The sequence below is a fragment of the Mustela putorius genome, unplaced genomic scaffold (genome assembly GCF_011764305.1).
Source record: "Mustela putorius furo isolate JIRA1106 unplaced genomic scaffold, ASM1176430v1.1 tig00003845_pilon_pilon_pilon, whole genome shotgun sequence".
NCBI classification, from domain to species: Eukaryota; Metazoa; Chordata; class Mammalia; order Carnivora; family Mustelidae; genus Mustela; species Mustela putorius.
The window spans coordinates 88,465,113-88,486,778 of NW_025421998.1; the positions used below are offsets into that span (position 1 = coordinate 88,465,113).

A 21,666-nucleotide genomic window follows, 5' to 3' on the forward strand; every position below is an offset into this window, starting at 1 on the left:
CTGAAGTCAACTCTTACCTAGCTCATGCCTTTACCAGCCTTTGTCAATTTAATTCCAGGAAAGGAAATGTAATAAAAAATAGGCAACAGCATTCGTAAACGTTAACAACAGACCTTTACTTGCGTAATCCTATTTAAAGCATTCCTCCTTCATAGCCATGCGAAGATACCGTGAGAAGGGGGCCGTCTACAACCCAGGGAGAAGGTTCTCACCAGAACCAGACCCGGCTGGCCAACCTGATCGGACTTCCAGCCTCCAGAACTGGGAGGGACAAATGTCTGTTTGGCCCGCTCAGTCTATGAGGTTTGTTCCGGTGGCCGGAGCTCACCCAGATGCCATTCACTGATGCTTCCCTTCTTCCCTCTCGTCTAGACCATGAGCTTCATGACAGCGGCTCCTTGTGAAGAGCGCTGCTTAGAAAACATAGGACTTTGGGCTTCGCGCGCAGGAGGAAAAACAAAGTAACTTGTGAAGTGACAAACGGGTGACAAACGGATTCCCGACCCTCTCAGCTGTAACGCGGTGGCTCTCAGCCTTGGCTGTGCAGTAGGAACCCCTGGGGAGCCTGCAAACTCTCGGGGGGCCTGGTGACACCCTGGGCCAATCAGATGGGTCCCCAGGGGTGAGATCCAGGCATCCCTAGCATTAAAGGCTCCCCGGGTGACTCAAGTGTGCACCCAGGTAAGACCAACCTCCCTAAAGCTAAAGGAGCAAGGTAATGGGGTGAGGGGTCCCCGACTAGAGGGAAAGCTGTCAGGTACGCCTTTGTGTTGCTCAGCTGAGTGGCTGCTTTACAGTCACAGAGGGGATGAAGGCTGAGTGAGACAGAGGGTGCTACACTGTTTCGATAAACCAAAGTAAAACAAACAGCAACAAGTTCACAAAAGGACTTTTTATTTGAGGCAAGAAGTCTGGATGAAAAGGTTACAACAGTTCCTGGCAGCCGAAATCCAGATGTTAGTGGCACTATTTCAACTTTGTAGATTCAACTTAGTCAGGAAAGAGTCCTAAGGTCCTACTTTCCCAGCTGGACAGGAAGAAGGGCAAAGAGAACTGGAAGAAGCTTCTAACCTACTGATACTGCTCTTTAGACCCGACACCAAGCGGGCCAAGCCCTCACTGGCCTGGCTGCAGGTCGCTGACCCACCAGGAAAGGCAGAGGCCACACTATACTACATATAGGGAAAGTGACCCGGGGAACACAGCAGCAGGTCACCGGGAGGGGGAAGAGGCACCGAGAACTTCAAAACTCCGTGTTGAAGGGATAGTCCTTGTGGGAGGCACAGCTGTCGGGAGAAAAGGAGAAACACATTAGCTTTACAAGGGAAGGGATTGTATTTCTACCCATAAGAGATGACCAAAAGCAATGGTGAGGGTCTCATTATAGGTAGAAATACAGGCCTCAGAGACGAGCCAGTGTCCAGACTGCAGGTCATGGGTCTGGGCTGGGGACCCCCGCAGTCCCCTCCAGGCTCCTCTACCATGGGCTGTCATCAGTTGGCACCTGTGTGACAGACCGCACCACCCACCCCCGTGTGCCCATCATCGTGCCTGTGGCAAGCGGGGCACCAAGACACAGTTCCTGCTTCTGGTCACTCAGGCTAACTGGCAGGACCAGAGCATCCCATAGTCCGAAACAGTAAGAGGGTGACCAGAGAGGGGTCAGGAGTCTGCATGTGACAGAGCCAGTGCTCTGAGGACACAGAAGCTGCCTGGGGTCGGTGGGAGCTGAAGGGAGCCCCACAGAGCAGTGCAGAGTGGGACACAGGAGACAGAGGGGAGGAGAGAGGCGGGTGAGTATGTATGAACATGGCCAATGGCTCGTGCTGGAACAAGTTCTGGCACTCACAACGGAAAGGCTGGCTGGGCATAGTGTGAATGGCCCAGGGAGAACCCAGCACAGGGCCCAGAACGCTCCAAGACTTGGAGTCATTCAAAACATGCCCACAGTCTGCCCCTTTTTTGGCCTCCCATCAAGCCTGACTAACAGGACCCCGCCCTCGGTAACAGAGGCTCACTAGAGCGGGAACTGCCAAAATGAGGCAATGGACGTGTATGTGTAGTGAGAAAGCGGCCTAGGCGAGCTGGGAATGTGGGAGACAGCCTCTCCCTCCCTACTCCAGCCCCAACCTGTCCCCCTGAAGCATCAGCAGCCCCCAGACTCATCTGACAGCTATTTCTGAAGTGGCACTGGGGAGCGGAGGGAGTAAGTATAAGGGAAAAGGGACAGTCGGAAAACCACTGCGGTCTGTCAGCCCGGAGAGCTCCAATACGCGGTGTCAGCAGTGGGAAGTGAACGAATGGTACGGAGACTCTCACAGGAGAACAGGCATCACCTGCTGAATGATTCACTTTTCTCTCCCTCACCCACTTGGTTCAAAAAGGATCTTAGTGCCTAAAGGTTAAGCATTAACACAACCAGGGACATCAGAAATAGCCTGGTGTGCCAGTGCCAGTGCGGTTAGTGGCCTGTGATGTCCGTGATGGCCACGTGCTCACAGGCACAGTCACACCCAAGCGCAGGAGAGAGTCTTGCCCAGGACGCAGAGCCGGCGGACAGGTGTGGGGGTGCGGGGGCCACCAGTGCTGCCAACCACATGGAGAGGGAGCAGAAGCAGGAAAGAGGAGGCTGGCACGCGACCCCACACCTCAGGGCAAGGCCAAGTCTTGCTCAGAGGACTAACTGCTGGTAAATGGGGAAGAGTAAGAGAGGCCGCACACATAGTGTGAAAGGAAGCTCTTGGTCCCCACTGTAGAACGGAGGTTTCTTCTTACAACGCAGAGAGAACGAGTTTTAAACTTTGGTTACTATACTGTAGGAGAAGGGGGGGTGGGGGGGTGAGGGAGAGACACAACAACCTTCCTTGTCACCTCCCTCAGTTTCCACACTACAAATCGCAGGGAACACAAGAAACCAGTGAATTCGCAGCTGGAAGGGCTCTGGGTGACCATCAGTCAGGGAGGGGTCGAGAGGTTGCCTCAGCCTCAAGCACCACAGTCTTCCTACTGAACCCCTCTGATTACGTCAGTATGAGGTAAGAGTCACAGGCGAATTCTCCCAGGAAGGTGGGCCAGGAGCCCCATGGATCACCTGGTTTCAGAAGAGCCGCTAAGATTTGAAAATTAATGCTGAAATGTGGAGTTGCTGCAGGTTAGGCCAACAGTGCCCCTGGGGTGGGAGGAGAGATCTAGAACCATCGGTTGGCATTTTCCCCTTGGCTGTGTGCAGTTCGGCGGACATGGGTTCAAGCGTCTCCCACTGTGCACGGGTGAGAGAGCAAGGGGACGTGCACCGGTGGGAACCACTGCTAACGGGATGCGGACCTCACGGCCTCCGGGAGCTTCCCTCGTGCTGCGGCCTTAGCTCCCCTCCCCGCACACACTCACCTCACCAAGGCACACACGCGCCAGTTCCGGTTGTAGCTGAGCAACGTGGTCATATCCTCGCTGCTCAGTTCGAAGTCAAAGACCTAAAAGAAAAAAAAGAAAATCCAGTAAATTCTTCAAATAAAGGTCAAACCCAGAATACAAAGTATCCAAACAGCTCCGGGCGCGGCCGCTGAGGAGAGGCTGCTCGGAGTGGGGAGGGCGGGAAGACAAGGGTCCACGGAACGGAAGCGCAGTTTCTTCACAGAAGGCCCACAGGCCGCCGGGATCCTGCCCGGAACGAGGCAGGCCCTCCCCTCCAGAGCCTCCGAGTAAAATGGGACTTTTTAGTTCATTTTGTGACTGTCACAATCACAAAAGTGTTGAGCATTTCTGTGACGAGCACAGGTGGGAAGAAAATGACAGACCACAAGCATCTCCGCTTCCCTTTACACTGAAGCGAAGGAAAGAGGTCACCAACTACTCCCACACAAGGACCGGTCGGCAGCACGCTGGAGGGAGACGCTACACGACCCTCACAGGGGCCAGAGAAATTGAGAACGAAGTCCGGCTGGGGGCTGAAGGGTGCTGTCAGAGGCGGTACCTGAGATGGGCCTAAGCAGCCCCTCACAGACAGAGGACAAGAAAGGTCTGTCAGGAGGGGAACCATTCCCATGAGGGCTGCGGGCTGCTGGGGAAGAACTCAGCCGTCGGGGGGGCCAGCAGCCGGTGAGCCTGGGAGGGGTGGCACACGTGGGGACAGGGAAGGCCCTTATGTCAGAATGTCCAGAAAGCAAGCCTGCTGGACACTCGCTGGTGACCTCTGTGGGCAAATATGCTCACCTGCTGTCTCCACCTGCTGGCTCTCTGAGAGGTGACAGGATGGTGGGGGTCCTACACGGACAGCCCAGGCATGAGGAGAGGCCCTCTGTCCTGCTCTGCTGTAAAAACCCCAGCCAAGCAGCCAGGATCTTACCTGAAAGTTCTCAGCAATGCGTTCAGGTGTCACAGACTTGGGGATCACCACCAAATTCCTCTGAATGGGGAACCGGATCAGAATCTGTGAACAGAGGGGCCGAGTGTGTACGTACACCAATAACCTATGTTATCATGTCACTCAGTCTCATCTTCATCTATATCCACTGCCCAAAGATGGAAATTCCAGAAGGTCACATGTAAGGAAACGGAGGCTCAGAGAGGTCAGGGTCTCCCCGAGTCACGCCACGTGCTGCTGTGTCTCCCAGGTGTCCTGGTCACAAGGAGGAAGCCATCCTACCACTTGGGAGAAAAAGAACATTTCCCAGACGGCTGAACTGAGGGCTCTCCTGTGAGCGGGGAGAGGAGCTTCCCACATTCGTCAGCAAATGCGGGCCCCGGGGCGGCCTGTGGAGGTAGGAGGCCGGTGTCCCCGTCCCCACCACGTGGGCATCTTCTGGGGTCCTAGTCTGTGTGCCCCGTCTACCACCTGCTCCACGACCTCAAGCCGCACTTCCAGGAAGGGCTTGGCTGGGTTTGGCCACCTCTCCCTCCCCACTGAAGGGGACCACTACGAATGCAGAGAGTTCAGGAAATAGGAATGCAGAGAGTTCAGGAAATAGTCACGGGCGTGTGGAGAGGGCGGTACCTGCGCTGTGGTTTTATTGTGCTTGGCTGCGATAGCTTTGATCCTGGGATCCTCCAACAGGGAAGGGTCCTCAGGCTTGGCCCTGCAGACAGAAAGACGGCCTGTGTGAGCGCCCAGCCTCACTTCCACTCGGGGACAGCCCGTGGCTCTAACTCCCATCGGTCTTTGAGGGCAGCCCACCAGGCTCCTCCTGATTTGAAGCTCAAGTACAAACTGCCAATCCTTGGGAAAAAGAACGGCCATCTTGCTATAGAAAGAACAACCAGGAAACCCAATGAAAGGCTCCTGGGTAGGTCTGAAAAGTGGCGCCAGAAGCACTTCCCTTGATGCTCAATTTTTCTTTCTAGTCATCTCCAACCTTCACCGATGGACATGATCCAGTGGGAACCTCACCAAGGCCTGTCAGGAGAACCGAGGGGACTGTAGGCCGTCACCACAATGCCCTTGGACTGGCAGTACTGGATTAACTTCTCCTGAGTGAGGTACGGGTGGCACTCAATCTGCAGATGCAAACAGAGGGCTGGGGGTAGCATGTGGGCACAGTTGTGGGGACATACAGCCCCCTCCCCAACAGAAAACGATGTATAGCCAACGTCTGAGCTCCCAGATATGTGGAACAACAATCCCTGTTTCCCAGCAAGTGTCTTCGATATGAATAACAATAATGTTGTTATCACCGACTGCGACCATGGGCCCTAAGGGTTTGTTCTGGCTTTGGCCAATTTATCAACTGTGATGGGCCGCAAGCTGATAATCCCGGAGAGCCTGAGTCATCACAAGCCAGGCTCACACCCTGTCTCTCCTGCAAGTGCGCTCCCAGATGGGTCATCATCATTCTCAGTCCCAAATTGGGACCCGCCTCCTGGCTGCTCCCTGGGGGACACAGACCGGAAGGGACTGCCAGGTTCAGAGAGTAACTGAACAGCCTCCCACACACACCTCCCCTCCACCATGTTTACCTGGTTAACAGCCGGCTTGTATTTTAAGCCAGGTTTGTTTAAGATCTTCTCGACTTGGAGATGATTGAAATTGGAGACTCCAATAGCTTTCACCAGCCCTTCCTCCACCAGCTCTTCCATGGCCTACCAAGGAAAGAGGGGCTGCTTGCTTCTGACATGTGCCGAACAGGACAGGAATGAGAAAAGCAGCTCTGACTCCAATCAGTTTAACGGGCCCTGCCCTTACTAACCAGCACTGGCAAACTAGCCAAGAGACACCAAAACAAAAGCCCGGCTGGCTTTAAGAAGACAGGAAGAGCAAAAATGGTGACCAAACACCAAAATGCAGGGGAAGACACAGCACAGCGGATCACTCACAGGAGAAAGAGATACCAGCAAGGAGGGAGAAGACCGAGTCAGCAACTGCCTTACCTCCCACGTGTCCACAAAATTGGTGTCGCTGGGAATCACTTTGCCTTCCCCATCCAGCGGGAAATACTCCTTCCCATGCTGTTGTTACAAGAGTACATGGTCAATGACAGCCCTTTGCAGACCTAGTTCTTTAAAAGCAAAGTTCTAAAAAAAAAAATGACTCTTAACTCCCATAGCTAAGCTTTCAGAAAACCATCAAGGGCAAACCCACAGGCCAGTATGAAAAGTTAACAGGCAGAAAATTCCTGAGGCCCCCAGACCCTGTTCCTTTCAGTTGGGTTACAGCGGACTGTCCGATGGAACCAGCACAACACAACAGGGCTAGAGGACAAAAACCACATGCCTTCACTCTGGCTGACAAAGCAGAAAACGGACCCTGTGGCTAGAAAGAACTCATAACGCGAGTGTGTTTGGTGCAGAGACTCGGGCTTCCACGGGATGGGGCCTCTGTGCGGAACGCCGGACCGTACCCACACACGGAGGCAGAAGATGACAGCCAAAGAGGTCTTCGGCCCACGTACAGAATGCCCCCTGACCCATGTGTGTGGCCACAGTTTGAAACGGTACCACCGGCAAATGACACAGCGCAGCGCTCCTCCAACTCAGTAACGTTCAGCCGAGTCGCCCACGGTTTGGATTCAGCAGGCGCTGGGGGCTGGGGGCTGACAGCTCCCAGGACAGTGGTCGGGCCAGTAAGGACTCACATAGGGCATGTGCCCACCTGTACCCTAAAGCGGGAGGGCCTACCACAGCCCGGGCTGCACGGAGCGACAGCGGCCGCCTACCTTGAAGCCCGTCGGCCAGTGAATGAGGTAGAGGTCCAGGTAGTCCAGCTTCAGGTCGCTGAGCGTCTTCTGGCAGGCGCCCTTCACCATGCTCTTCTCGTGGAACGTGCACCACAGCTGAGGACGGCGAGAGAGCACGTCTCAGCCGGCAGCCGGCAGCCAGACGGCCCCAAGACACCACCCACCCCTCTCGCTGGGACGCTGGAAACGGGGTGGGGGAGTTTCCACTGCGCACCATGGACCCGAATTTTCCAAAGGAAGGCAAGGTCATCGGGTCAGGGAGACCTGTCAGAGGGACCAAACTGAAGGCCTAATGAGAATGGACAGGTCAGGAAGGCCCGGGCCCTAAACATGAGCTCCCACGGCCATTTTCCTACAGGACTGTGTCCGTGGGGTCAGTCTCACCCTCCCACCCAGGGTTCCTCTGGGCACCGACAGCCTCCAGGTGAAAGACGGCAGCCATCCGTAGAGACCCAGCCTCCAGACGGAAACCAAGTTCTGTCCTCAAAGAGATCTCTCAATCTAAGCCTCACCGACAAGAGGCTCTAACCAATGGCTCTACACGGAATGACCACCCAAGAGACAGTGGACCGGTGAGCTCTGGAACCCTCTATGGCCCGTAGTCAACTCATTTCCCCAGAGGATGGTCTCGGCTCCTGCACCCACGTTGGCCTCGGACAAACAGGAGAGAGAGGCCCGTGGCCCAGGCTCCCCTGCAGGGCAGCACCTTGCTGACGATGAAGAGGTCCTCACGCTTCACCACCTGCTCCTTGAGCTTCTCCTGGAGGGCCAGCCCCACCTCGTTCTCGTTCTGGTACACGTGAGCGCAGTCGATGTGACGGTAGCCAAGGTCAATCGCTGCCTTCACAGCCTCGGTCACTTTGCCTGGAGGGGACTGAATGGAAAGGTACCGGAAGGCACGGAGTTCAAATCAACAATGAAGCAACCCAGGAAGAAAGAAGGGCGGTGTGAGCCTCCTGCTGAAGCTCCCGCCTCTTTCCCACGGCTGCAGATGGCCAGCCGCTCCCCCAGAGCTTCCATAGGCTCTTGGGGGGGGGGGGGGGGCATGCGACCCAGATGAAAGGCCACAAGACTTGACCTGAGCATCCTCAGACCACTTCGCCGCAGCCCACCCTAAAAACACGTGCCAGAGCTGTCTTCCTGGTTCCTCTACGTCTATAGATTTACAAACTACCGTATAAAAACAAAACAAACAAAAAACACCCTATCTGAATCATTTAGTTTCCCAAGACAATAAGGGGTGCCATTTCCTTCAAATGGCTCAGAGTAGTTCAATAACTGCTGGAGATATTCACCCAATGCCCATTTGGCTTCTGAGCTGTCACTGAACGCCCATGCTTTACTCTCTCCTTCTGGGTGTGGAGGCGGACAGTGGCAATCCCTCGTTTTTCAGCAGTTTTGGGAGATGATCGTTAAGTCAAGAACCTTACTGATACGGACTCAAAGGCAGGTGCTTTCTTTGCAACCACGTGAGAACCTGCTCTAAGAGGCAGGGGTGGGAGACAGCCGCTCTGGGATGCCCGCAGGCAGAAGGGAGCTGGCAGGAGAGAGGAAACGGGCTTCGGTAATGTCCGGGCAGAGCTGCAGAGACTGATGAGCTGTGCGAGCCCTCCACAGCCTTCAAGCTCCGCCAGCACCCAGACTGACCGCATGGACACTTACTCCATCTCCTCACTGATCCTACGCAGACTGGAGAGGCGAAAAATACACACATGTGCAGCCGACTGTGGAACGAACACAGAGCATTCCTCCAGAGAGCTGGGGGAGAAGGGAATGAAGAGGAAAACTCCCCAGGGCGATGAGCAGCTCAACAGACATTGGCTGTTCTGACATCAGCTGTTGTTAACAGGCCCGGTGGGGGGTAAGGGGTGGGGGAAGTAGATTATGAATCAGTGGGAACAAGTGTATGGCGGAGCCTGCTGGCCCTCTGAGCTTGTTCACCCCCAAGGAGGGAGCAGGGGGCAGGTTGCTAAGCTCAGGCGTAAGAGAGGATACATCTCCAGATGACTGACCTCCTTTTTCCCTAGAGGACCGAGGAAGCTAGGAGAGCAGCCTTCCCCACCACTCAAGAGTCAAGGGACGGGGCAGGGGGCGGGCACACTCCCCAGGCCCAGCCTGGCCACACGTTGCATCTGTCACAGCAAATGGTGCAAAGGCAGTGGCATGACCCAAACCAGGCCCGTGAGACTCAGTCTCTGGAACTACCCAGACAAGCTCCCATTCTGCTGGGGTCACGGTGCTGGGGGAATGGAGCCAGGAGCTACTTGATGAGAGCGGGGCTGAGAGACAGGAGGGTCAAGAGAGACTGCTCCTAGCGACATCACACAGCCTCCATGCTAGTATGCCCCAGGGCGTCCTGTGGCCCATGAATCCCCACCTCAGACATACTTCTCATTCTGCCCAACGAGGAGTTGGTTATTCAGCTCCTTGGAGCCAGAAAGTGTAAACTAGCATCATCAAGGCTGCCAAAAGAGTGGCACAAAACTGAAAAAAAGTTCATGCTATGTTTTCAGAGAAGCCACGGGGCAGAGATGACCAAGAGATCAGCTCAGGTCACGTGCTGGGACACCAGCCACGCTGCTTTCCAAGGGCAAAGAAAAGCACATGCAAGGACTGTTGGGCATTTTATAAATTCAATGTGCAGGAGTTGTAGCAATTTGTGACAAGACTCCTGGGAATGGGAGCTGTGTGCCAGCCTCCCTTTTTGGGGGGAACATTTTGCAGCCACGGGGAAGGCCACAAGGGGCCACGTGCTCTGCCACTGGGTGACTGATGGCCGTCCCCTGGGCTGACCCTGGAACAGACGTCCTGGTTACCAGAAGGCTCGTGCCGGGGCAGATCATGTCATCGAATGGAAAGAGACGAGTGGGGTATTTGGCCCATACAGGCTCAAAATGAAAATACGGACTCATTTCTACCAGTCTTCAATACATTAATATACATTAATACGGTGAATCTATCCCAAGCCCAGCAGACGCTATTATCTCTACAGCGAAGGAAAGTAAGGCAAGGGGCCCATGATCACAGTCAGTCAAAGATGTCAGGACTCAACCTCGGCAGAAGGACCTTAGAGCCATGCTCTGCCTAGAGATCGGACCCCCCCGTGTGGGCCCTAAGAGGCACAAGACACTGGTCAATGAAAGGATAAGTGTCCTGGCCTTGGAAAGATCATCCTCTGGAATGAGAATGTACCAGAGTCCGTGAATTATACTACTAATCATCTCAACCTGACCCTTCCCAGAAAGACACTACACAAACTTCTCTTACCACTAACGAATCAGCCAATTTAAGTCATGGTGAAAAATGACACAATAAACTTGGCAATGCCAGTACATGATTACACCATCTCTCCATTTCAGGTCTGTATTTATGAATGCAAACACGGGGAGTGGTCCAAACTGAAACTTTAAAAAGAAAATAAATCATGAAGGTGTATTTCCATACATTTCACAGGAAATCTACAGAAAACGATTATAGGAAACATTCAAATTACAGATGACCCAACTGTACAAGTCCTACAGACTAAATCATGTTTTGACTCGATTCTGCCAATAATCTGCCCTGTGACTTGGTCAAATCCATGCATGCCCAACTCTCTTGGACCTTCGAGCTCCAGAGAGCACTGGCTCAGACAGCAACTTGACAACAGTCTGCGCTGACAGCATCGAGAACTCTCGGCCCCCAAGGCCCCCACCATCTCCACAAGATAGACCTCCCCATCTCCTCTATGGCAGCCAGCTAATACCAACTCAGAGCATATTAGTGGCCACCTCTTTAGACACACATACTTTTATTTTTTTTTTAATTTTATTTATTCCTTTGACAGAGACAGATCAGAAGTAGGCAGAGGCAGGCAGAGAGAGAGGAGGAAGCAGGCTTCCCGCTGAGCAGAGAGCCCGATCGATGCAGGACTCGATCCCAGGACCCTGAGATCATGACCTGAGCTGAAGGCAGAGGCTTTAACCCACTGAGCCACCCAGGCGCCCCGACACACACACTTTTAAAACCTAATCATCTTCCCCTTTACATGTAGCTCTTACCTGTTACCTGTTACTGTAAAATACTAACCCTCCCTCGACTCCCTCTGCAAGGTTCAACCAGGTTATAAAATGGCATCAATGGTAATAAAACAAAAGTATTTCAGAGCTGAATCCCTTGGAGAATTAATCATGGGGATTTCTGGAAACAGGGGACTGTGTTCTTTCTGATGTATTTTTTTTTTTAATTTTCTCTAGTTAGCAGGTATTATGTTGCAATGGGGGAGGGGAGCATGGGACCAAAGGAAACTTTACCTTGGGGAAAAAAAAATTCCTGGGCAAGATGTATGAGAACAGTGTGCCAAGGATGATCTTAGAGTAAGGAGTAGGAAACCATAACGTCTGATGGGAATTTAGATTTAATAAAGAAACACGGTCATCAACCTCTAAAGCCTTTAAAAGTACCATGATCACAGAAAAGCTGTCCCCACAAACATGATTTAACCTCTTCCAATTAAATCAGCTTTTATTTAGAGAAACTTAACCTTCGTCTAAGAGAAACTCATTTTTCATTATTAGGTTTGTTTACATACAAGTGGTCTTACAATATAATTTTCTATTTTAAGTGTTTAAGTCATTTTAACCAGAAGCAAGTGTAACAGGCATTAGGGACTTCTTAAAAATGTATTCGAACTTCTGATTAATTCACTTAGAATCTTTTGAAAAAGAAGCTGGCAAACTTTTTCTGTAAGATGCCAAACAGGAAATACTTGAGGCTTTGTGGGCTCAACGGTGGGTCGCACCTGCCCCACTCTGTCGCTGCAGCACAGTAGTCATAAGTAACGAGTACACGTAGGGGGTGTTCTAATAAAACTTTATTTATAAAAATGGTCTGCGGCTTGTAGTTTACCAAGCCCTTCCCATGGCAGAAGAGCATACAAAGAAATGGGGATTAGGCAAGAGGCCCAGCCTTGATTTGTCCCAACTCTCATTCACAAATAAAATTTCTGGTGTCTAATTCAGCATCATGATAACAAACAGTGAGGTCTTCTGACAGTGAACATGGGTATTTTGGTGACCAAAAGCGGTTAATGCCTGTTCTGTGTTAACCAGTGGACAACACAGTCTCAATCGACTTCAGGGAAATCTGAGCAAACTGGCTTCCTCACTCTGTAGGGCACTCAACACTCCCACTCAGCACAAATGGGAGACTGGGGATTTGGTGGTTTGTGTAAACAAGGCTTAAAGTCTGCTGTACTCCTAAGGCTCCAACAGACCAAGCATGAGGGACAGTCCAGAGAAGAATCCATGCTACCTCTCGTGTCCAATCTACAGTCAACAGAAAGTGCGTTTTCAATGTCTGGGGCAGATAAACCAACCTCATGATCAGTCCGTCTACCTCATCTTACAGCCCCGTACAAATGATAAGGTGCTGAACACCTTTTAGTTGCATTATCACATGAAAACAGTTAATCTGGCTACTATTTGGCATCAAAGCTCATAATCAGGCTTGGCAACAAACACACACCAACTAATAAAACCTGAATCAATCTCTGCAAATTCTAAGACACGCTTATCTCCACTTGGTTGAGATGGCAATGGACTGGGACTGGCCCTGCTTGGGGAAGACTTACTTAAAATAAAGATCTTTGATCTTGAAGAGGGACGAGGTTGAGGCCCGCAGGGAAAGGAAGCACGTGAGCAGTAAAACCAAGTTACTGTCTCAGCTCCAATGCCAGCACCTCTCCCCAAACCTGGGATCCTGGGGCCCTTATAAACCTGTGACAGATAATCTTTCTCAGCACATTATTTTCTACCTCGTGTGTTCTGCAAGGGGGAGCTATCATCCCTAAAGAGGCAAAAACTGGGTCAGTGGGGACAAAAAAACCCAAATAAATCTTAGCTTACAAAACAGTTTGTGGCCCTCTGCAGGGCTTCAGGACATGAACAGATGTACAGTCGATTTCTGATGTTAATTTTTTAAATGGGGAGCAATTAGGGAAAAATGTCTCAGTGGTTCCTGCGTGGCGCAGGGATGGAGAACATGGGAAAGAGGTTAAGAACCGCGGTTGCACTCCACTCCGTTTGCAGCACCTGGGTGCGTTACAATGATCAAACTACCAACAATTTTTCACAAGGTCAGAACACTTACTAGCAAGAGCGTATCAGAAGAAATCTGTTTTAATGGCTTCCTGGCAAAACAGTGTTGGTGGGTTTACTTCCAGTCTAACAGGGAAGGCCAGCTTGCCGGGGAGAAACACTCCCTAAGCCACATGGGGTTGGAGGCAGAGGTGTTCTCCCAACTGCCCGAAAGCCTCCCCTCCAAAGACAGAAGGGCAGATTTGAGGACCTTTGATGCAACAGCAGACCGGAGACCATTAGAGCCCAGCGAAGGGTCTGGACGGTACAACACAGATGCCAGGACAGGAAAGATCCTGGAGAACAAGCAACTGTACCCGCTTGCAGAGCCTCCCCGACTTCTCACAAAGATAAGCAAATGTTTCTTAGGTCACCCCTTCTTTTGTCCAGCATCTGTGAAAAAAATATGTACACACATATGGGGAAAGGGGGAACAGCTATGATCTATACTGTTATGCTTAAAAAAAAAAAAAAAAAGGATTCCACTCTTAAGTCCATACTTCTGCTACTTGTTACGCTGTTACCTCCCCATCACACCTCAACACAATTCTGTACAAACCTCATCTCCTCACCTCCGCCATCATCCAAAGTTATCTTACTTCTTTCTATTAATTCAACACCTATCTACGTATTTCTCTGGGGGCCTACTATTTACCAGGCATTGTGAGAAATGCTGGAAATACTTGTGAACGAGACCAATGCTACCCTTGCCCTCAAAGAATGTAGTCTGCTAGAATGAATGACCTAAGTATAGATTTTATAACGTTATTTTAAATGAATACGTGGCTTTTCAGGTCATTAAGTGTGCAAGTGCAGGATTTAAAACTCTCTATAGGGAGTACCTGGGTAGCTCAGTTGGTTAAGCATCCAACTCTTGATTTTGGCTCAGGTCGGGATTTCAGGGTCCTGAGAACAGGGTTTGCACTTGGCGGAGAGCCTGCTTAAGATTCTCTCTCCCTCTCCCCCTCACCAACCCACTTGCATGTGTGCCCTCTCAGTAAAAAATTAAAAAATTGGGGCGCCTGGGTGGCTCAGTCAGTTAAGCGTCCGGTTCTTTGTTTCAGCTCAGATTATGATCGCAGGGTCTTGGGATGGAGCCCCACATTGGGCTCTGAGCTCAACGGGGAGTCTGCTTGAGGATTCTTTCCCTCTTTCTCTGCCCCTGCTTGCATGCTCTCTAAATAAATAAATTTTTGAAAAAAATTAAAAGAATTTTAAACCTTTTTAAGAACTTTTATTCCTTATTTACCCTAGAACAGTAATTGTCAAACGATGAACCAAGGTCAGGAACCAAATTTTTGAAAGCACAAAACAGAATAAAGTATTGGAATTCATCCCACCTAGTAAAGTAGTGTTTTGTGGATCTTTTGTTCCAGTTATATGCTTACATCTGTGCGTGCCTGCATCATTATACAAACTACAATAATTTACTATTGCCAAGAAAGTGTCTTTTCATAGCCACTCCAAGATAATAACCCTCAACAGCTGAAATTTAACTCGGTATCATGGTCATAATTTGATTACACCCTTAGAGCCATCGCTGGACTTCTTGAAGGACACACAAATTACACACACTCTGATTACTCTGGCCAAGAAACAGACTTTGTGTGAAGCAATTCTATGACCCTTTTCTTATTTCCTGTATTTACTTATCTTCAGCCTTTAGAGTAGAGGTAAGCCCCACCCTCTATTCTAGATCAAACCATTTAACGGTGCCCCCAATCCTGTTGTCTCAGGTTTCCTTATCAGTGTGTGAATATCCAATGCCCAGGCCCACATTCAAAGTCCCTGGGAAAACCTGGGTCATAGCTGGAGAATGTTAATATACAATGCCCCAAAACTCACTTATACGGAGCTTTTATTTTAAAAACACCGGGTTTTGTCCCAGCGCCTATAATACCACCCTTCTGTGCTCCCTACTTTCCAGGTCATCAGGCTAGCCTTTTTATTCCTAGCCATTTATTGGGGATGCTGCTGAAAGATTTCAGCGGTGTTAAGGTTTCCTCAGACAGTTTTAATACGGAGACCGGGGCACAGTTTTCTCTGGGCGGTCACCATCGGTGACCAGATTCTCTGCGAAGGTCTGCCCCGCATAGGACAACCGCCCCCCAAACCCCCTCAACCCGGAGCGGCAAGCTCGGCTACAAGAGGTCAGCGTCGCTTGTTTGGGGACACGGAGATAGATGCATCCTGGGCCAACTCGCGGCAGCTAATTTAATTATCTGCAGTCTCCGGGCTTAATCTGAGTGCTTATTCCTGAGAGAGCAGAAACGGAAACCATTAAGAATAAAACTATTTAAAAAGAGAGACCAAGACGCAGGTGCCACAGGTGCGGTTCAGACGCGAAACGACGGCGATCGGCGGCGTCCCACACCCCTTTCGGCCCCATCAGCGCCCGGGCCCTCCCGGTTCCCGCCCCCGGGGCCCGAGCGCCGGGGCTCAGGAAACCCCCCTCTGTGGTTTTCCAGCCGGGACCGGATTCCAAGTGCAGCCTGGGGATCCCAGCCACCCAGCGTCTACCGCAGCGGTCCCCCACCCGAGCCCCCGGGACGCCAGGCCGGTGCCCGGGTCCCCGCGGGGACCACCCCGTCCCTCCAGGGCCCGGCCAGCCCAAGTATGGCTCCTTGGGAGGCCGGGCGTCCTCGGCAGGGGCCGCTCTGGGTCACGGCGGGTCCCCACCGCCCCAGGCTGCGCTGAGCCCGAGAAGAGCCGTGGGGCGCGCCCCCCAGGGCATGTACCTTCCAGGTGCCCAGCCCCACGATGGGCATCTTGGCGCCGGTGTAGAGCACGAGGTGGCTGGCCATGACGGCAGAGCTCCGCAGACCCCCTCCGAAGACCATGCCGCTCCGCCCCGGCGCAGGCCTTTAAATAGCCCAAGAGGCCGGCAGAAAGGGCGGGTCCGATTGACGCGCGGCTGCGCAAAGGCGGCTTCTGATTGACCGGCCCGCGCCGAGGCGGGGGCGCCGCAGCCCGAGGGCTCCTCGAGGATGCGCCTTCCGCTGGGTCCCAGAGGGACCGGATTTCTGCCGCGCCCCTGGCTCGCCCACGCCCCACGGGCGGCGGAGGTAGAGACCTCGCCAAGCGGGGGAGGGCGGGGGGGCACGTGGAAATCGGAATGCTTCAGCGAAAGTACTAGACGTCCTATAAATAAGTAGACTGGGAAGGAGTTCAGGTTTCTTTCTTTCTTTACTTTTTTTTTTTTTTTTTTTTTTTTTTTTTTTTTTTTTCCCAAAAGGGACCCCGAAGGATACATTTGGCTGTGATCCAGCCCCAGTCACGTTCCTGGAGAATAGGACCTATCCTATGTCCTCTCCTTGATCTGGAGGAATCCTACTGACTTCAAGTACAGGTTAGCAGCGCACCTTTCTTTTAGAAAGGTGCCTATCAGACAAGTGGCTTGCAGTATTGTTGCAGAACACATACTGGAGGCTGGCGTTTACAGCCTGTGTGTAGCCGCTTTAGGGCTATCTTGGCCACCCACCCTAGGTGCGAGTTTTGTCTGTAGCATTGAGTGGGGTTGAACAAGCCTTTCTCCAAAAGCCAGCATCTCTTGAGGTTAGGAATCTCGGATGAGCTTGGTCCAGAACCCACGGAAGACATTCGGTCTTCAGAAAATTTTTAAGACTATCAAAGCAAGTTTCGGTAATGTAACTTTACAAAACTCTCTAGAAGAGTGAATAGGCAGAGAAGAAAAGTTAACTTTAATATTGGAGTTTCAAGTATTTCAAATGAGGATGGGCTAAATAATAAACTGATCGCCCTTAATTATCAGGGAAGACATTATTTTCCAAGAGACCCAAAAGAAAGTTGCTGGAAGAGCTTTGAAGACAGTTTTGGTTTCTTTTCAACAACTTCTCTCCCTGATCTTTGTCCTACCCCAAACCTGCTTTCTTTGCTCCATCACCCTCTGATCTTTCCTAATCATGCAAGATTGGGAATTACATCTGCAGGGCAATGACTCAGGAACCAGGCCTCACTGAACTCCCTTCTGGTGATTTTCCACTTGATGACTTCTAAAAGGTGCCCCTGAGGAAAAATTTATACACAACGACTTGCCCAGATACTTTTCCATTTGACTTTTATGAAAACCTGTTAATTGGCAAATTCTGATGCTACTTACCCTCAAACAATAGAATTTTAATTAGCACCTTCAGCTGGGAACTTGGTAATAAAACAGCGGTAGCCTGACACTCTTCATTCTTAAGATTTCTGTTCATAGAATATATCCAAAGGTTGCTGTCCAAAGGGCTATCCCTTGGGGAAATGGTAACACCATCAGTGACCAGGTTGGTGTACACAGAGGGGTCCTCTGTTAGGGAAGTGCGCGCAGTATGAAGATCTGGCTGTTTCTCTGATGATCGAAGATGGAGCTGAGTGCCTGAAGGTATATAGCTCCAGTTGTGACTTGCGAGTAGTCTGTGGGTTATGCAAATGTGAAAGTCATACCTGGGGACCTTTGATAGCAACAACAGTAAGATCACGGGCCCATACTGAGACTGCATGTCAACTTTGGAAAAATGCCATTGGGCATGTATCAGAATTATGCTTCGAAAAAACTTCAGTGGGATCCTTCCAAGAAAGATTCCAGCTCTTCATATCAAGAGCAATAAGAATATTGATCTTCCGAACCAGTAATCCCATCATGAGAACCAGTAATCTCCTCCTGAAGGAATCCTGGCAAAAGCAACGCGTTTGTGCATGTGTACACATGGCCTCACCCTGATCCCGGATGAAAAGGGAAGTGAGTGCCATTCAGATACCTCCTGGATGTGAGCATCTCCTTAAACTTGACACCTAGGCACTTCACTTGCTGTGTGTGTGGGGTGTGTGTGTGTGTGTGTGTGTGTGTGTGACAGAGAGAGAGAGAGAGAGAGAGAGAAACAGTTCTAACCACATAAAACTGTAAGTGTCCCGCTATGGCACTAGACGCGATATAGCCATTGGAAATGAAGATGATGAATAGAGAAAAGTGTACCTGAAATATTACAAAGGTGAAAGTAGAGAACAAAATTTTAAATATGGTCTCATTATAAGCATGAAGAAAACATGTGACATAAAGTTAGGAAGAAGCCAAAGGAAATGGGAATGCTGTTTTTCAGACTATCATTAATGAATTAAATGCGTTTTGCAACTACAACACATTTTCCTACTAACTGTCTGATTCCCATAGGATACAACTTAAACTCCTCAGCCTGGCATTCAAGGTCCTGTGAAATCTGGTATAACTGTGAATATATGAAAAACCACGAAATCATATACTTCAGTGGGGTGAATATTAGGGCATGTGAATTATATCTCCATAAAGCTGTTATAAACAAATATATAAGGTCACGGGCAGTCTGTCCAACACAGGCCGGGGGGGTAAGGGGGCATCAGTGGGCCCTGCTTCACAGAGTCACTCAAGGTCCCAGGCTACAGGTTCTACCACATTTCTGTGCTTTCCCTGCTGTCCCGATCCAAATCTTCAGGCTCTGCCTCAGGGGCCAAAGAGCCCTGGAGAGTCTCAAAGCAGAGGAGAACAGAATGTAATAGAATACAGTAAGCACTAGAAGTTTCTTCCACAATGACAAACAACTATTGGGCCTTTATTATATATCAGGCACTGTCTTAGGCACTTTACATACATTATAGGAAGGTCTTGCTAGTCTATAAGCATTTTATGCACCAAATCACTTAATTTTCATAGTCACTCTTTGCAGTGGGTACTATTATTTTTTTAAAAGATTTTATTTTATTTATTTGACAGAGATCACAAGTAGGCAGAGAGGCCGGCGGGGGTGGGGGGGGGAAGCAGGCTCCCCGCTGAGCAGGGAACCCAATGTGGGGCTCGATCCCAGGACCCTGGGGTCATGACCTGAGTTGAAGACATTTAACCAATCAAGCCACCCAGGTGCCCCATATCCTGGATTACTTTAGTGGTGCTTTCAATCATGATTCATTCCTGGTTGCACCATACATGATTTCATGACCCGCTAGTAGATTGTGGCTCAAGGTTTAGAAAACCTCTGCCCTCCACCTGTTCTGTCTTGCCACTACTCCTTATCTCAAGTGGCACAAAATTATGACAACCACATACAAGGGACATGTCAGCTCCAGGAGAAATCCACAGCATGAGCTTTTCTACCATGCCTGCAAAACTGTCTTTCTTCTCACCTCTGCCCCCTTCACCCTTCTGCACCGTCTGCCAAGCAGTCCTAACTGTAGGGTAAGAACTGAGACCAGTGCTTTGGTAGGTAGAAGCCGGGAGAGGTAATGAGCCAAAAGAGGAAGTGTGGAAGCTGTAAGAAAAGGACAGAGGTCTCAGCCCCTGCTGGGGAGAGGGATTGGCCTTAAAACCTCAGGGACTGGGGCGCCTGGATGGCTCAGTGGGTTAAAGCCTCTGCCTTCAGCTCAGGTCATGGTCCCAGGGTCCTGGGATCGAGCCCCGCATTGGGCTCTCTGCTCCGCAGGGAGCCTGCTTCTCTGCCTACTTGTGATCTTCGTCTGTCAAATAAATAAATTAAAAAAAAAAAAAAAAAAAAAAAAAAAAACCTCAGGGACTGGTCAACCGAGGAGCTGGTTCCAGGGTGTCAGTATTTATTCATGTTTGTTTGCGAGCTGAAGTTTAGATGGCAAACATCATTGGGAGAATTGTCAACATTAACCTTCCCCATAGATACTGGAGAATGACAGCAACCACAACAACATAAAAAAGAGGAAGAAGAGGAGGAAATGGAAGAAGAAGAAAAAGGGAGAGAAGCAGAAGAAGGAGAAAAGAAAGAAAAACATTTTTCACTTTTAGCACAGCTAATTAATACATTCTTGCAAATAATAATGTCCACTATTTTCTCCGTGCCTTCCATACTTAGGCATTTGAAACATGTTGCTTGACTTTATCCTTATAAACTCCTAGAAAAGACATAACCTTCCATCTTTCCCATTTTTCAGACTGAAGAAACCAAGGTTTGGTAATATTCATTTGCCCAAGCCCAAGAAGTTAGTGAGTAGCCATTCTTTAAAAGGTTCGTATTTTGTTCATGATGGATTCTTCTTGCATTAATTTAGATCTTTAAAATCCTGTATTAAGATAGGGTTTTGTGGTTTTTTTGTTTGTTTCTTTCTTTTTCTTTTAGAGAGAACAGGAGCAGGGGAGGGGACGTAGGGAGGGGTAGAGAGAATCCCAAGGAGGCTCCATGCGGGGCTGGATCGATCACGACCACAGCTGAAATCAAGAGTCAGATGTTTAACCCACTGAGCCACCCAGTGGCTGAGAACCGCTTGTACCTGTGGCTTCTCCTTCCCAAGTGAGGGGACTTAGGGCTCTAGGAGGCAAGAGGAGAGACGTGCATATACATAGTTGTGAGGCAATAGACCTCGCAGTGAAAATAAATAAGTCTCCTGTACTCCAGTCTAGGAACAGGTTACTGGTGAGATGGAAGGCTCTCCTTAATGATCGGGGGTCCTGGTTGGGTGGCAGTGGGGGGGGGGGTGGATGGCAGTGAAACCATGGAATTGCTAATGTAGGCTCTGGTATTATCAAGCAGCTCCCACAGCCGCTGGTCATTCCCATCAGCATGGACTTGTATGAGGCCGTACATAACTTCTCGGTTGCCAGCTCCTGTTTCATTCGTGTTGGCCCGATCCAGAGCTTTGCTGGGAGAATCTACTGGAAGAAAAGATCTCTATGTACAGACAAAGTGTGTGGGTTATTATCAAATTTGGCACCGGTATTCATTCGACAAATTCATTCATTTGTCCAACAAATACTTACAGAGTATTCGATTCGGCCATGTACTGTTTGAAGGCCTGGGATTACAGAGATAAAGAGAACAAAGTCTCTGACCACATAAAGCTTCCTTTCTAGAGGGAGAGATAGCTAGTAAACATACCTAAAAACAAGCCGATGCTATTTCTGGCCTGATAACGATAAGGGATATGAACAAAGGCAAACAGGGCAAAGATGAGTACCAGGTCGGAGCGGGAGCATGAGGCCGGTGCATACCCAGAGAGACACATTCCAGTAGGCAAGAAGAGTCCTGTAGGGACCTTGAGGGTAGAATGAGTTGGGTGGTGTCTGAATGGGACCTGGGGGTGGGGTGCGTGCAGGGGGCGTGGTGGGAGAAGCGGGGACATCTGCACGGGCAAAGCAGAGAGAGTGAGCAGGAGGTTCCTAGGAAATGAACTTGGAGCAGAAGTGGGAGAGGTAGGCATAGATCACACCTAGGACCTTAAAGGGCCATCACATAACAATTTGGTTTTATACTGAACGTGATGAGAAGCCTTTGGTAGGTTTTTAAGAGTGGAATGTCATGATCTGATGTACACTTTAGAAGATACAAGATGCATCCCCAAACTTAGGCAATAGTCAGAGCTTATAATGGGACCCTTGCTGTGTCTGCTGGCAA

General features: G+C 50.3%; 1 protein-coding gene across 1 annotated transcript; it reads right to left on the minus strand.

Annotated features, from left to right (window-relative positions):
- Positions 1-877: 877 nt before the first annotated feature.
- AKR1B1 (aldo-keto reductase family 1 member B) lies at positions 878-16,178 on the minus strand. Its single transcript, XM_004741734.3, has 10 exons — positions 16,021-16,178; positions 7,873-8,040; positions 7,146-7,262; positions 6,361-6,438; positions 5,950-6,072; positions 5,384-5,490; positions 4,991-5,072; positions 4,343-4,426; positions 3,388-3,470; positions 878-1,286 (listed from the first exon to the last, which is right to left on the minus strand). Exons 1-10 carry the CDS (start codon positions 16,120-16,122, stop codon positions 1,244-1,246), a joined length of 987 nt encoding a protein of 328 aa, XP_004741791.1. The 5' UTR covers positions 16,123-16,178; the 3' UTR covers positions 878-1,243.
- Positions 16,179-21,666: the final 5,488 nt, after the last annotated feature.